At 38.4% G+C, this 16,116-nt stretch overlaps 1 protein-coding gene across 2 annotated transcripts in view; it reads left to right on the forward strand.

Moving 5' to 3' along the window:
- KIF24 (kinesin family member 24) overlaps window positions 1–16,116 on the forward strand; it is a 71,951-nt gene that overhangs the window by 33,904 nt on the left and 21,931 nt on the right. For both annotated transcript variants that reach the window (XM_070375443.1, XM_070375444.1), the window contains exons 5-8: window positions 2,202–2,299; window positions 5,131–5,346; window positions 9,184–9,271; window positions 15,631–15,752. In XM_070375443.1, the coding sequence (XP_070231544.1) occupies window positions 2,202–2,299; window positions 5,131–5,346; window positions 9,184–9,271; window positions 15,631–15,752 (524 nt within the window). The remainder of the gene's footprint in view (window positions 1–2,201; window positions 2,300–5,130; window positions 5,347–9,183; window positions 9,272–15,630; window positions 15,753–16,116) is intronic.

A 16,116-nucleotide genomic window follows, 5' to 3' on the forward strand; every position in this document is an offset into this window, starting at 1 on the left:
ATCCATAGTTCATCAGGCACTCTATCAGATCTAGTCCCTTAAGTCTATTTCTCACTTACACTGTATAATCATAAGGGATTTGATTTAGGTTATACCTGAATGGTCTAGTGGTTTTCTCCACTTTCTTCAATTTAAGTCTGAATTTGGCAGTAAGATATCATACTTAATTTAGATATCATACTTAACTATAAAAACATACAGTGATTTCTGAGCAAAGAATGGATTTGTCTCCTTGCTTAAAGACCTGTTTATGAGTTAGGTATAAATCATGTCCATTAAAATCAGATTTTAGAAATGTATTTTGCTCTTTATTATTGCCATTTTCAAGCCTCATCAAAAGTATAATGAACCGCCATCTACCTATGACCCAGCTTCAAAGTTACATTTTACTGTTCTTAAAATCAGTCACATTTTTCAGAACACTAAAAGTTCACAGATCTCTTTATCCTGCTGCACAGGTTCATGTTTTTCTCACCTCCTAACTTTCGGAGACTTTTTTCTCTTCTTTTTTTTGGCCACACTGTGCAGCTTGCAGGACCTTAGTTCCCTACCCATGCAGTTGAAGCTGGAGTCCTAACCACTGGGCTGCCAAGGGATTCCTCTGAGAATTTTTTCTATTGATATATTTGACTTTGTGGCTCCAATTTCTTCTCAAATGACCTAACAAATTTCCATTCTAAAGTAATGTATATGAAACAGAATCATACTTGGGGTACAGTGACCCATAGTAAACTGGCTTAAACCCATTTCCACCAGAGAAGCAGCTCAAGACGCAGACAGACCTTGTTTTTTACTTAGGGAAAAACCAAAGCTAGAACATGGACCTTTGTAAAAGGAACCTTCTATGTTAGTGTTCCAATTTTGATGAAAGATCTCAAATCTAGGGGATTCAGTGCTCAATGGATGAATGTAGACACAAAACCGTAACACTTGTATGAAAATGTAAAGTGCTGAAAATATTTTTCCTGTTTCCTTTCCATTTTTTAAAAAAATCTGAATTGTGCCCTGTACTGCAGTTGTTTGAATAAAAGTTTTGTTTATTGCAAAAAAATAAAATTTTGTCTTAACTGAATATTTAGAGTAGGCCCAAAAGGTAGTATAAAATATGACTTCATCTCTCATTCATCATGTATGGACTGCCATTATGATACTACAGTCAGACTTGAAATCATTAGGATTTTTTACCCAGATATAGTTGGGCTGCCAACATGGTAAGATTCTAAATTAGGCAAATAATTATGGTTGCTGAACTAACACTTTCCAGACACAACTTAATGGGGTGTCCTACCTCTCTTTCAGATTACCATGGTTTTTCATTTGGGAATAAGCTTGGATTCCTTTCTCTCCCCAGCTATCACATCCAGTCAGCTGCCAAATTTCTCATGCGCTCATTTCTTTTTATTTCCATTGTCATTGTCTAATTTAGACTCTTCTTAACCTAATCTAAAATTCCATGGATGGAGGAGCCTGGTAGGCTACAGCCAATGGGTTCGCAAAGAGTCGGACATGACTGAGCGAATTTCCTTTTCTTTCTTTAACCTAACCACTAGTGTTCATGTTTCCAATCCATGCACAATATAAGGCAGATTAGTCTTCCAATAAAATGGCTCAGCTCATCCCTCTCTTTTGCAAAGTTTTTTGCCTTCCCACTTTCACTAAATTAAATAAAAGCATTCCCTCCTCTCCCTTAATGCTGGTGTCCCAAGACCCCTACAATATAGTCCTAACTCCTTATTCTCACCTGCTATTTTCACTTTTCTACCTGCCAGTATCCTGTATTTTAAACACAGTAAATCCTCCCTGTCTTCTAAACATTCTTTGTGCTTTCCTGCTTTGCCTCTTTGCTCATGTTTCCCGCATGCTCAGGCTGGGCTATGAGAATAATCTCCATAGAATTCAGTTCCTCTCCTAGACTTAAGGAGGATTGGCTCACTGTTAACACTCATTAATTTACTTCCCTTAAGAGAGAACAAAAATCATGTGGCTTAGTTTTTACAGTATAAGAACATGTCTACTGAGATTTCAAGTAAAACTAGGCCTTGTCATTTGACAGTTGATAATTGCTTATTATCTCTAACTTTGTCATGGACAGTTACTATTAGTTAAAAATGTATTTGCACCTTTATCCTGTGTCAACTAGAATAGTGATGAAGAAAATCCAGAACGTATCTCTTTCTCTAAAAATCAAATTTCTTTTTCAGCATGTTTTTTATTTTGATGAAATCTTTGATGAGGCATGCACTAATCAAGATATTTACATGAAGACTACTCACCCACTCATTCAGCATATTTTCAATGGGTATGATAGAAATTATTTGCTCCTCTTGCCTTTTATTTTCTATTTTCCATAAATCATATTTCTTTGTAAATAATACTTACGCTTTTCTATTATTTTGAATTAAATAGGAAATTGTGTTTTGACCTAATGAATTTAAATTAGACTCTTCTGGAAAATTCCATGTCTCTCCTTATAGGATTCACAAAACGTTTAGAAATATTCAAAATTTTCATTTACATTGATGATATTGATTCTCTGTGCTTAGTGGAAAAATATAAGCTGCCAACAATATTATTTTATCAAAGTCCTTAGAATAAAAAGATGTATGTGGTTGTAATTAGTTTGAACTTTTGCTAGTAGGAATTATGTATTCTAGCTATAGTTTCATTAATTTTTTTTCAAGTAGGATAGATAAGTGACTGTCACTTTTCATAGATGTATTTTTAATTTAAAAATAATTATTCACACTTAGTAAACATTAAATGGGACAGAGTAGGTACTTGGTGGGGCTCTGTTATCTATTTAAAATATATAGTAGTCAGGTATGGGTAGAAAATGTTGGGTAGTTGATTTCAGGATATTTTTACTTTTATTTTTTAAATTGAAGTATAATTTACATACATCAAGATGCACAGATCTTAAGAAGTACTTAGATTTGATGAGTTTTGATGTATCCAAGTAACCAATATCCAGAATAAGATACAGAACATTTCCATCACCCCAGAAAGTTCTCCTACCTTCACCTCCAGGTCTTATATAACCACTGACTTGCTTTCTGTCACAGTAGATTAGTTTTGTCTATTCTAAAATGTCATAGAAATAGGATCGTTATAATATATATCTTATGCCTGGCTTCTTTTGCTTAGCATAATGTTTTTTGAACTAGTTACATGCAACTAGTTCTATTGCTGAGTAATATTTCCTTCTATAAATATTCCAGTTTTTTTTTAATCCATTCTTCTTTTGATGGACATTTGGGTTCTTTCCAATTTTGGAGTATTATGAATAAAACTGTATGAACATTTTTATCCAAGTCTTTTTATGGACATCTCTTAATTTATCTTGAATAAAAATCTATAAATGGAATTACCAGGTCATTGGATAGGTCTATTAGAAAGTGTCAAACAATTTTCCTTGCTCTATTTTATATTCCCAACAGCAATGTATGAGAATTGAAGTTCTGTACCCTCACCATATTTGATATGGTCAATCTTTTTTATTCTAGCCAGTTTAATGGGTATGGAACTGTATCTCATTGTGTTGTTGTTGTTGTTTTTTTTATAAATTTACATTCCCCAGGATCTAACACTGAGTACCGTTTCATGTGCTAATTTGGCCACTCAGATATCTTCATTTGCCTGTTTTTTGTTGTCTTTTTATTGTGGTTGTATGGAAGTTTGTATTTTTATGAACAGGTTAAAGTGAACTTTCTTTCTGGTTCAGTTTCTTATGCACCAAATTTAAGGAGTGCATTTTGAGAAAGCAGGTTTCTACAATAAGTTAACATTTAAATGTTAAGACATTATCAATAAAAAATAAGAGAGTTGCAAGTTAGGTGAAATTATTAGGTTAAGTTCTGTAAAGTGTAGTAAGAGCTTTCTTCATTTTTTTTTTTTAATTTAAAGTTCATCACAAAAATGTTCAGAAGATAAGGTAGATGTTGTTCTTTATTATTCTTATTCTGTTAGATCTTCTTCAGTGTGTTTACATTTTTCTCCTGTAATACTTTTCCCAACTGTGACTCTGCCAGTGTATTCAAGTGCCCACACTGTTGGGAGCCATGATTTAAAAGACAAAGAGTAACCAACCAGTCTCTGCTTCTAAACAGCTTCCATTTAATTTGCTCCCATGTCTTGATTCTCACACTTCCATGATTGCTTTGCTCTTGTCAAATCACTGTTTCTTTGGTTTCTGTCTGGCTTCATGTCCTTTCTGTGTATTCATCTCTTTGTCCACTTCCAGCCTCCCCTTCTCCTGTGTCCATACATATTAATAGAATATTTTTCTTGCTCCTTTTATCATCAATCCATAGGATGCCTGTATAAGAATCTAGCTACTTACTGCATAACATTGTGTTCCCTCTCTGTTTAGTACTACGTAGTACTAGGACTGCATAGTACATAGGATCCCATAGTACTCAGGTAATCTTGGCCTCATCTCCTCCTAAAATACACTGTGGCTGGCAGGTTGATCTCCCAGCTTTTCTGTCCACCTCTTATTTTACAGTTTTTCACACCCATCCAGCTCATGTACACACACATATCCACATGCAGGAACAGTGGCTTCCACTTAGAATCATAGGACATCAGGGCTATAAGGGGTCTTGAAAATCAAGTAGCCCAGTAATTTATTGATGAAAGTGAAAACTAAGGCCAAAAGAGGTCTGAGTCCTCCTTCAAATATTTTGCTTCTATTGATTTTGCCTCTGTTTAAACTTCCTTAATATTCTTATAAGTGATCACCACCATATTGTATGATCTTCTATTATTTATTTAGTTTTCTATTACTTCTTTCACTGAACTTATCTTTAAGGATTAACACATTTTTTTTTTTTCCTCAAAGATCCTCTAAAGCACCTAACATCAGGTCTTTTTTTTCCATATCTTCTAGAGTTGTCTTATGGTCGTACCAGTTCCATGAAAAATTTCTATAAAAAAAACTTATATACTGCTTTGAGAATTCTTTTCCCTCTCCTATATTTTTATAATGTAAAGCCCTCTTCTTAAAGGACTGTATATTTTATAGTTGAATTTTATGGAGGATTCTTTTTCCACCTGACTTTTGTCATTTAAAAATCTGTGTTAGCAGTTCTCTTAAAATTTAAAAGTAAATACAGATGATTCTTCCCCCAGAGGCAATGCCACTTGCTTCTCATATGGACAGACAGGTGCTGGAAAGACCTATACCATGATAGGAACTCATCAGAACCCAGGACTGTACGCTCTGGCTGCCAGAGACATCTTCAGACAACTGGAAGTGTCCCAGCCAAGAAGGCATCTTTTTGTGTGGATCAGCTTCTATGAAATCTACTGTGGACAGCTTTACGACCTTCTAAATAGAAGAAAAAGGTACTGGGTATGAGTGGGAAACTGTAAATCTGTTCTTTATTCTTTTAAGCCAGAGTCCCACTGAAGCTTCAATACTTTGGTCACCTGATGCAAAGAGCCAACTCATTGGAAAAGACCCTGATGCTGGGAAAGATTGAAGGCAAAAAGAGAAGGGGGTGGCAGAGGATGAGGTGGTTAGATAGCATCATCGACTCAATGGACATGAATTTGAGCAAACTTTGGGAGATAATCTATTTCTCACTTCCACTGTATAATCATAAGGGATTTGATTTAGGTCATACCTGAATGGTCTAGTGGTTTTCCCTACTTTCTTCAATTTAAGTCTGAATTTGGCAATGAGTTCATGGTCTGAGCCACAGTCAGCTCCTGGTCTTGTTTTTGTTGACTGTATAGAGCTTCTCCATCTTTGGCTGCAAAGAATGGGAGGGATTGGGGGCAGGAGAAGGGGACGACAGAGGATGAGATGGCTGGATGGCATCGCTGACTCGATGGACATGAGTCTCAGTGAACTCCGGGAGTTGGTGATGGACAAGGAGGCCTGGTGTGCTGCGATTCATGGGGTCGCAAAGAGTCGGACACGACTGAGCGACTGATCTGATCTGATCTGGGAGATAATGGAGGACAGAGGAGCCTGGAGTGCTACAGTCCATGGAGTCACAAAGAATCTGACACGACTTAGTGACTGAAAAACAATAACAACCCACTGAATTGTGGGATTTAATAAGAGGCTTTGGTATACCAGTGCCCTTTTATGAATGAGAGTTTCCTGAATCAGAGGCATATTTTTTAAAACTGTTAATTCAGCTACAGGAAAATGTAAATTAGCCTTCCAGTAGTATTTTTTAAGTGATCAATATCCTAATGTTCATCAAAAGACTATGTCTCTTTTATTGTGGTCTTTGAAAAGGTCGTAATTTCAGAAAGTCAGGAAACCAACATATATTTAAATCCTTTCCTATTCTTTTGATCTATTATTATACTGGAAGAACTATGAATAATATAATATATTTCCCACTTCCTATATAATATATTCTATATTAAATATATAATATAATATATTTTCCACTTCCTCTTGTCTTTTCTCTCAGTAATTTTAGGGTAAACTTAATGATAGTTTTCTGATATCAATAAAATATTTTCTTCATATTAGACTTTAACTCTTATAAGGCTTGAACTATTTCCTTTACAACATAATACAGTACTTTAGAAATGTATTCTTTCAGTAACAGATTTTAAATCCCTCTTATATTATTCTGGCATAAAGTTTTGCTTAGGTTGAAACATGATTTTAACTGAGTAGGATGCAACAAAGTTGTGAAGGTATCAACTAACTGGGAGAACGGAGGAGAGAGGGGCTAGGGGAAGTGGAGGGATAGAAGGTTGTCATGATAGAATTAACCAGACCTGAGACCTGTTGGGAGCAGCCACACCAGGTGGAGAGGAGAGAGCTGAGGCTGAGTGTGGTGGAAGTCTGCGAAAACCAAATCAAATGAAAGACACTATCCTGCTGCAAAGGTATCCAAGCCCCATAGAGTTGTCTAAAAGGTGCAAGTTTCATGTGCTCCAGGCCAACACTGGAATGGGAAGTAGGGGTGAGGAGCCGCTCCAGTTCATGGAGAGCGTGATAGGTAGGCCCCCATCACAGAGGGGCACTGCTGCTTCTGCTAAGTCACTTCAGTCGTGTCCGACTCTATGCGACCCCATAGACAGCAGCCCACCAGGCTCCCCCGTCCTTGGGATTCTCCAGGCAAGAACACTGGAGTGGGTTGCCATTTCCTTCTCCAATGCGTGAAAGTGAAAAGTGAGAGTGAAGTCGATCAGTCATGTCCGACCCTCAGCAACCCCATGGACTGCAGCCCTCCAGGCTCCTCCATCCATGGGATTTTCCAGGCAAGAGAACTGGAGTGGGGTGTAGTATAACTGGAGAGGTCACAGAAGTGGGCTTAGGCAGGCCACCATTCTATGGACTATTTCAACCAAAAAAAGGATCTTCAGTATGCCACAGTTCAGAGAACGTACTGGAGTTGAGGGTTCAGTCATGACACAACTGCCAGATAAGGAAGGGTTCTACTTTGGGGTTACTTTCAGGAAGAGATGCTTTTCTTTTCTGTTCTCTGTGTTGGTTTTGAAGCTTCAAGTTAGCTCCACCACAGCTTCTCTTTCTAGCTTAATACCCTTATTTGGAGCCTTTTCCAGTCTAAAGGGCCACTTCCTTTAAAGAACAGTTGGTATAAGAATAAAAGCCTCTGTTGTGCCGTGCTGTGTGTGTGTGTGGTTTGTTTCTTTGTGAGTACAGTTCTTTAATGAGTTACATCAATATATTGCCCTGTATTTCTGCTTTCTTTGATGATAGCTACAGGAATGGGGATATGCTGACTTCTGGGTAAAAGCGTCTCTGGGGCTCTCTAGAGAAAACTCACATTTACTCTGAAAATGTCTTCAGCTGGGAGATGTTAGGGTTTTTGTTTTTTTTTAATGTCTTTGGTTAATTGGCTCATATCTCTTTTTTCCTACTTTCTGAGACTTCTGAAATGTCCTGCTTCAATGATAGCACCCTTTCTTTTTGTTTAGAGCTGTTATAACTTATCCTGTTGTTTTTAAATAAAATATATTTTCTGTAAAAGGGGCTTTGACAAAGGTAGATAGAAGTATATGTGCTCAGTCTACCTCTTCAGCTAAAAGCCAAAGTTTATAGATCTTAAAATTAACTCTTTAAAGTAGAAGATAAGTTGTCTTTATACCTTTTCATTAAAAGTTGTACAAATATACTTCTTGCTTATATGATTTGAAAATACAGCAGTACACTTTAGGCTATTCATGAGGAACTTTCTGAGGTGAGCTCAGGGAATAGGGTCTGGGAAATACGTTCAGGAATGATGTGAGGGTGCTGAAAGCTTGATCCTTTTATTCCCAAAGCCCAACTGTTCCAATAGAGTTGTCTTCTGAGAGGTCATGAGCATCAGTGAGGCTGTTTCCCTATCCTTCTGTAAAAATTTGGAAACTTGGGGTAAGGGATAGACAGAAAAACATTTTTGAGAGAATCTTTTTATTTGGCTACGAAGTGAAATTCCAGTATTCATTTTAATCACTCTCTTACTGAGGGAGAAAATGATCTTAGTGTCTTTGATAGATGCAATACCTGCCCCTTGGCAGATCTGGTTTGATGGTGGTGGTAGATGTAACCATTCATTACACTGTGCTCAGGCCTGAGGCTTTAGTTGCAATACCAACTCTTCCTTGCTTCCTTCAAAAATGTATCAGAACTCCTTATGTTGCAAGTAGTAAAATAAAACCATACTATAACTGGCTTAAGCATTTAGGGAAGTCGTTGACTCATATAACTAACTAGAAAGCCTAGAGAAGCCTTAGGGTCTTTTGACTCTAGAGGTTCGGAGATGTTATAAAGACTCAGTTTCTTTGCATTTCTGTTCTATCTCCCATGGTGTTAGCTTCATTCTAAAACTGTCTTTGTGGATGCAAAATGGCTACCACTGCTCCCAAGGCCACACGCTTTTCACTTTAGAACTTTATTTTGATTGGATTAGCAGAGATCCTGTATCAGCTCCTGAGCCAGTCACTGTATCCAGGAATCCACTGATTGGCGTAGGTCTGGGTTAACCACTCATTCTTTTCTTTGTAGCCAGAGGTGTTGATTTATTTATGTACAGCAATCAAAGACCACCCCTGAAGCCTAGCATTGGAGTCAGGAGGTGTGGGGGTGGGCAGGGAGAAGGCATATCAATCCTACTCAATAGCAAAATGGGGGAGTGGTGGAATGGGTTATGAGGAGTCTGTTACTGGAGCTCTGCCAAACCAACCATGATCTTGTCTCTGCAGGCTCTTCGCAAGAGAAGATAGCAAGCACGTAGTACAAATAGTGGGACTGCGAGAGCTTCAGGTGGATAGCGTGGAGCTCCTCTTAGAGGTAATCTTCCTCTTTTACTACCCCACTGTAGCAGCCCAAGTACAAGGAAAGACTTCATTTTGCTGTCTCACAAGTATAATGGACTCGGATTTAGGCAAAGGGCGGACTTCCCTCATAGTTCAGTTGGTAAAGAAACTGCCTGCAGTGCAGGAGACTCCAGGTTGATTCCTGGGTCAGGAAGATCCCCTGGAGAAGGGAAAGGCTACCCACTCCAGTATTCTGGCCTGGAGAATTCCATGGATTGTACAGTCCATGGGTCTCAAAAGAGTCGGACACAACTGAGTGACTTTGACTTCACTTAGGCAAAGGGCAATGACAAACATGCCATTTCACATTTATAAAATACAAATCCTCCTCTGAGAGGATGGCTCCTTTCTCTACAAGGTCTCAGTCCCTTGATAGTGGAAAGTAAGGCATTTGGGAAAGCCTAATGCAGGAGAGGATACTTTGGGGCCAGTTTCAAAGGCTGCTAGTGTGCTTTTTTATGGTAATGGGTTCTGGTAAAGGCTGCTAGAGAGAGATTCATATTTTAAATAAAAATTTTAATGGATAATACCTTCACATGGATTCAAAATTCAAAAGTTACAGTGAAAATGTTCCTTTCATTCCCTTTTCTTGAGGCAACTAATTTATTTTTTTAGTTTTTTCTTTGTCTGTCCAAAGGTACTTTACAATCTGTTTTTTTACTTTCACCCTTTTAAAATACACAACCTAGTGATTTTTTTTTTAGTATCTTCAAAAAGTTGTACAGCCGTCACCACTATTTAATTCCAGAACATTTTCATCACACCAAAATGAAATCCTGTACCATTAGCAGTTACTCTATTTCCCCTGCACCGTACCTGAAAACCACTAATTTCTATCTGTATGAGTTTACCTATTCTGGCCATATCTCACACAATATGTAACCTTTTGTCTCTGGCTTTTTTCACTTAGTGTAATGTTTTCAAGGTTCATCTATGTTGTTAAATGAAGTATTGATAAATGTACTTCATTCCTTTTTGTGGCTAAATAATATTCTATTGTATGGATATACCATATTTTATTCATCTATCAGTTGATGGGCATGTAGTTTCAACCTTTTGGCTATTATGAATAATGGAGCTACAAACATTCATGTACAGGTTTTGTGTGGACATATGTTTTCAGTTTTTTTGAGTATATGTATAAGAGTGGAACTGCTGAGTCATACTTTTTGAGGAACTGCCAAACTTTTCGAAAGTGGCTGCACCACTTTATATTCCTACCAGCAGTGTAGAAAGGGAGCTATTGTTTTAAAAGCTCCCACAGTGATTCTAACATGTAGCTATCATAGTCATTCTAGTATATCCAACAAGCCTGGCTAGAGTCAAAGGGAGAAGCCTGGAAGGACGAGTTGGGTACTTGACAATAACCACCTGTAGAACAGCTTCACAGTACATCCCTCCAGGGACTTTGGGTGTGTGAAATGGCAGGGTGGCCCACCATTGACACAAGTCTTTTTATAACAGTTTCTTTTTTTTTCGGACAAATAGGTAAATTTTATTTAAAGGCTGGGACCTTGTATTTGTGTGATCATCAGACTCCTGAGTCCTGGTATCCAAAATCCAAGGATGGCACCTTTTGTGGCTGTTTTTAATAGTCACCTGAGAGCCGAGACCTTCTTTCCAATGATCTCAGAGGCAGATGCAGAACAAAAGTGGGTGGGACATGTTGAAGGGCTCCCTTGAGACTGTTGACTATTCTTGACCGATCCAGAGCTCCCTCCACAGCAGAGTCCTAAGGAGAGTGTTTCTCATACGCCTGTTCCCTGTGGTCTTCATGCCCCCACTTCCCCTAGTCATTCCTTTATTTGGCTTGGAGTCTCAGGAGAGTTGGTCCTCATGATGCTGTTGTCCCTGGAAATTAGACCAATTGAATGGGAAAGGATCAAACACTAAAAGGAAGCCCCTTTTCCATGGCTATGGGTCATAACTGTGTTAGTGGGCAATCTAGTGTCAAATCACTCTCACCCTGGAAGAGTTTATAGCACTGCTCTGTCCTAAGGTGTATTTTCTAAGACCAGCAGAGACAAGTTTCTTGTTAGTGAACATATTGCCGTTATTGCCATATACCCTCAGTCTGTAATACATATGAGGTAGTACAAGAAGGAAGCCAGCTGAGATCAAGGTGGAAAGTTGATATAAATTATGGATCTCTGACATGGCTATCCTCATAAACATTTACTGAGTTGGAACAACAGCACTTGCTAACTCAGGTGTCACCGTTCCCCCTCACTCAGGTATCACCTATGCGTTTGTTCAGGTGTCACCCTCAGGTGTCACCATTACATATCACCCACAGGCTCACACAGGCATGGCCGCTTGTTGCCTGCCTGCACAACTAGCGGCTTCATTTTTCGCACAGGATTGTCCTTCCTCCAAGAGGTTTCTCCTTCCAGGTATATTTATTACCTGGTCTTAATCCGGGCACCAGGGTTTCCCTGCCTTTATAGAGGACTTGCTGATTCATCCAGATTTGGAATCAAGATTTTGTCAGGCAAACGATGGGCATTTTTTCAGTTATATAGGTTTTCAGGTTTTTAAGTCTTTCTTACAGACATTTCATGTACTTATAGGTATCCATTCCCAAACTTCTAATAAATCTGCTTCATGTTTTAGTGCTGCCTTGGCTGTAATTGGTAGCAGAGGCCCGCAGAGCAGAGCTTCCCTAAGATAAGTGTCAGTCATATGCTGGTGATAGAGGCTTAGTCTATACACAGTGCCTCTCCTGCTCAAGTGCTCATAGCCCGTCTTTGGTATTTGTGCTGGAAGCTTGGTGATTAAAGCCTGGATGGAGCTGGGTCCGCACCCATGTGTCCTTGAGCACGTCTTTTACCTTTCTGAGCCTGAAACTTGCGGATATTATGTGATTGGGTTGGGTGATAGAGAAGGAAATGAGATAATGTACATATAATGCTTACTGGGATGCTAGTTGTCATGTCTGTTATTCTTTTTTTTTTTAATACATTTATTTATTTGGCTGTATCGGGGGTCTTAGTTGTGGCATGAGGATCTTTAGTTATAGCATGTGACCTCTTAGTTGCGACATGTGGGATCTAGTTCCCTCAACAGGAATCAAATCCAGGCCCACTGAATTGGGAGCATTAAGTCTTAGCCACTAGACCATCAGGGAAGTCCCCACATCTATTAATCTTATTAATAAGTCCCCAAATATTTTCCAGTGCCACAGAATTCAACAGTTGTCTCTCCTTTCTATTGTAGCAGGTCCCCATTTTACTATTCATATAACATGTTTGTCTAAAGTCTAGGTTAAGAAACTTGCCCAGTAGACTTTATTAGGAAGGAGGACTTTGAAAAGAAAGAGGTAGTGAGAGAAACGGGAGGCCTGTGATTTTTAAGGTGATGCATTAATTTTATTCTGTTTCTTGACTTGCATTTCTCTCAAATAGATTGTCTCTTTTTGTTCTTTATCCTCTTCTTTTCCTTTTCCTTCCTTCCTTCTTTTTTAAAACTTTTAATTGTACTTGGGAGCCATGGAATCTCATATTGATCCATAAAGCTCTATTTCTCCATAGATCTCTGATTATTTTACATTTTTTAAAAGAAATAGTTTATGTTTTGGAAGTTTACACAAATATGTTAGTTCTTTAGTATATATTTTTAATTAGTATTTATTGGAACTTATATGTGCTAATCGTAGTACTAAGTGCTTTACTATGTATTAACTTTTTGGTCTCAAAAATAACTTATGAAATTACCATTGTTTAGGTAAGAAACTGAGGCCCTGAAAAGTTAAGTGATTTTCAAGAGTTCAGACAACCATATTGTCAGAACTGGCATGTGAACCCAGACAGTTTAACTTCATATTTTGTTTTTAACTGCTACACTTGAGTTGTATGCCACTTACAAAAGCTTGTCTGATGATCTTTGCAGACTGCCTCATTTTTACTCCTCAGAGCCCAGCTGCTTTATTCCACAGTTTCTGAAAAACATGGTGATTGCAGACTGCTACTGAGGCTGAGGAAACTGGACCATAGACCAGAAATTCCCTCTTGTCTTCCTAAAAGGCATTTAGTCAGGAAAGGTCGTGCCAACATGTTAGATTTTCTGAGATGCACTCACAGATACCTAGTACATCGTGGTGAATGAGGTGTACTGAAAAGTCAAACATAAAACTCTATAACAGAACCTCGGAAGACAGTCTTTCTTAACTCCCCTGGGGATGCCACAAGGCCACCCCTTGAGCTTCCTGTCAGTTCCTGACTAGGTATGACCTTGAGGCCTCTCTGAGCTCTAGATTCCAGCAGAAGTAGCATCATTGCTGCCATCATGTGGCAGAGGGTACCTGGCTTCTATCCCTAGCCTGACCATATGCTGCCTGTGTGACCTTGGATAATTCATTTAACTTCTCCTTTATCTTTCAAGCATATCGCTTACACAAATCACAAATGTAGACATTTAAAAGATCTGTTTCTTCATGAAGTTTGTAAAAGGCTGTATGTGTGTGTGTGTATCAAAAGAGCTGTGAGAACCCTGAAACTCTGGGAGGAGGAAATGCACCCGAATCTTTTTAACTCTGAAGTTATAGAAGGTATATATTTTCATTTTTATATTTTTCCTGTATTTTCTAAGTTTTCCACAGTAAGCTTGTCTTTCTAATGAAAAAAGAGAAGTTTAATAAAAATAATACAGATTTAAAGTAATCCATCATCTGTGCATTATAATCTTTGAAAATGTGAAATCAGAATGATAGGAAAGGCCAGGATAAGGAAGTACATTTTAACTAGATGGTTCACAGGAATTCCCTGGCAGTCCAGTGGTGAGAACTTGACACTTTTCACTGCCGTGGCTCCAAGTTCAATCGCTGGTCAGGGAACAGAGATTCTGCAAGCTTCATGGCATAGATAGATAAGTAAACCAGATGGTTCAGTCATAGATCTGGTCTTAAGTGACCTAGCCAGCATCCAGCCTTATTTATCAGTATTTGGGGGGAAGATTTTTTGTTGTTGTTGTTTGGCACTTACCACAACCAGTATAAGGGATACTTTTCTAACTCTTCCCATTTCTGATTAGCAGCAACAAGCTGTCCATGCAGTTGATAATCCAGTTTTGTAAATTAACAAGTTCTGCTCTTTACAAAAGGATTCATAAGGTAGTCCCTTTAAGCTTTTAGCAAGCTATTTACAAAATGAGTGCATTTAAAATCTGGTTCTAAGATATAAATCTAAATCGCACAGGTAATCTTTAGAGACATAACTTATCACTTAGGCCATGAAGAAACTTAATATTAGTTAATTTTTTTTTAAGTACTTACCCCTGCTAGTATTTTATAAACTATTGTTGAAGTTTGACTCTGTCAACTTTTGAACTCTTAATTTGGAAGCGGTAGCCATGTTCAATATGATAAAAATTAAAATTCTGAGAGATTGAGGAAAAACGAGATAGGACTTCCTTTAGTCTAGTTCACACTGCAGATAGATGAATTTATCATGTGACCCCACAATGTAGTGGAAACCACATGGGCTTTGGAATCAGCCACACTAGGTGCTAGATGTAGAATTTGGTTCTGCCACAAAATAGCTATTTGTGAGCAAGTCAACCTTTGAATTTATTCCTCAGTTATAAACTGAGCGTAATAATCATACTCACCTCATCTTAGGCTACTGTGAGGATTCTATCAAATATTTTTAAAGTCCATCACCTATTTGATTTTCAGTAATTAACACTTCCCCAAATCAGGGCAGCATATTTATATATGGCTGTGTTTTCAGTGGCGTGAGGCCATTCCTGAGGCTTCATCTCTGCTCCCCCATTCCTTTGTGGCCGAAGGGACCCACACTAGTCTTCACTCCCATTTGAAGGGGCAGTGGTCTCCAGGGTAATCATGGGCTCGTAGCAATTGCGATAACTCATCACTTCCGTGTTTCCACATGTCAGGCCTGGTCTCCTTTATGACTGCATTGTGGTGGAACAGGTGGATGTGATTATTCATTCTGGGATGCACATTTCTGTCCTTTGCTTCAGTTACTACAACAGATGGGTATTATGGGACTTTACTCTGGAGCCAAGTTATGCCCTGTGGAGTTGAGTCAGGATAAATCCATCAAAGATATTAAAAAGAGTGTATGAGATCAAGAAGTAAATTAGCTCTTGAGCTGTTGAATGTTCTCCCTCAAGATTAGTTTTCCACATTGTTGTCATTGCTCTTGGGTACTTACTCTTTGTGATTTAGTGTTTAGGCAGTTTTCCACATAGAGGGAAAAGACTGCAGTATACTGACAGATTTCTGTCTGGTCTCTGCTGGTCTCAGCCAACTCTTAGGAGCCAGAGGGCTTTGTTTACTCCTTGCAGAAGTCACCCTATGGATTTTATTTTCAGGTGATCCTCAAGGGCAGCAAGGAGCGCAGCACCAGGGCCACTGGAGTTAATGCAGACTCCTCTCGCTCTCACGCTATCATCCAAATTCAGATCAAAGATTCAGCCAAGAGGACATTTGGCAGGTGAGCTGGAAATATGCAGGGAACTGTATTGTCTGCCTTTCCTTAATGTGACTTTGAAATATGTGTTGTCAACAACAGGACATCCTGCCCCATAGAGTTCTTTATTTCAGGGATACACCATAGAGTTATTAACTCTGAAATAAATCATTGTACCAAAGTGCCACCAGTTGATTAACCATGAAGTAATGACCTATTGTTGGTCAACTCTAAGTTATTAAAAGGAACATTGATTGCTTCTAGTGTGAAACACAGTATCAGCAGAGGAATAGTAGGAAATGCATCTTAGAGAGCTTACAGGTCAAAAAAAAAGGAAAATTAATCCATCCTTCTTGAAAGAAGCCATACGACAGATGGGTACATTCAT

This window comes from Bos mutus, chromosome 8 (genome assembly GCF_027580195.1).
Source record: "Bos mutus isolate GX-2022 chromosome 8, NWIPB_WYAK_1.1, whole genome shotgun sequence".
NCBI lineage: Eukaryota > Metazoa > Chordata > Mammalia > Artiodactyla > Bovidae > Bos > Bos mutus.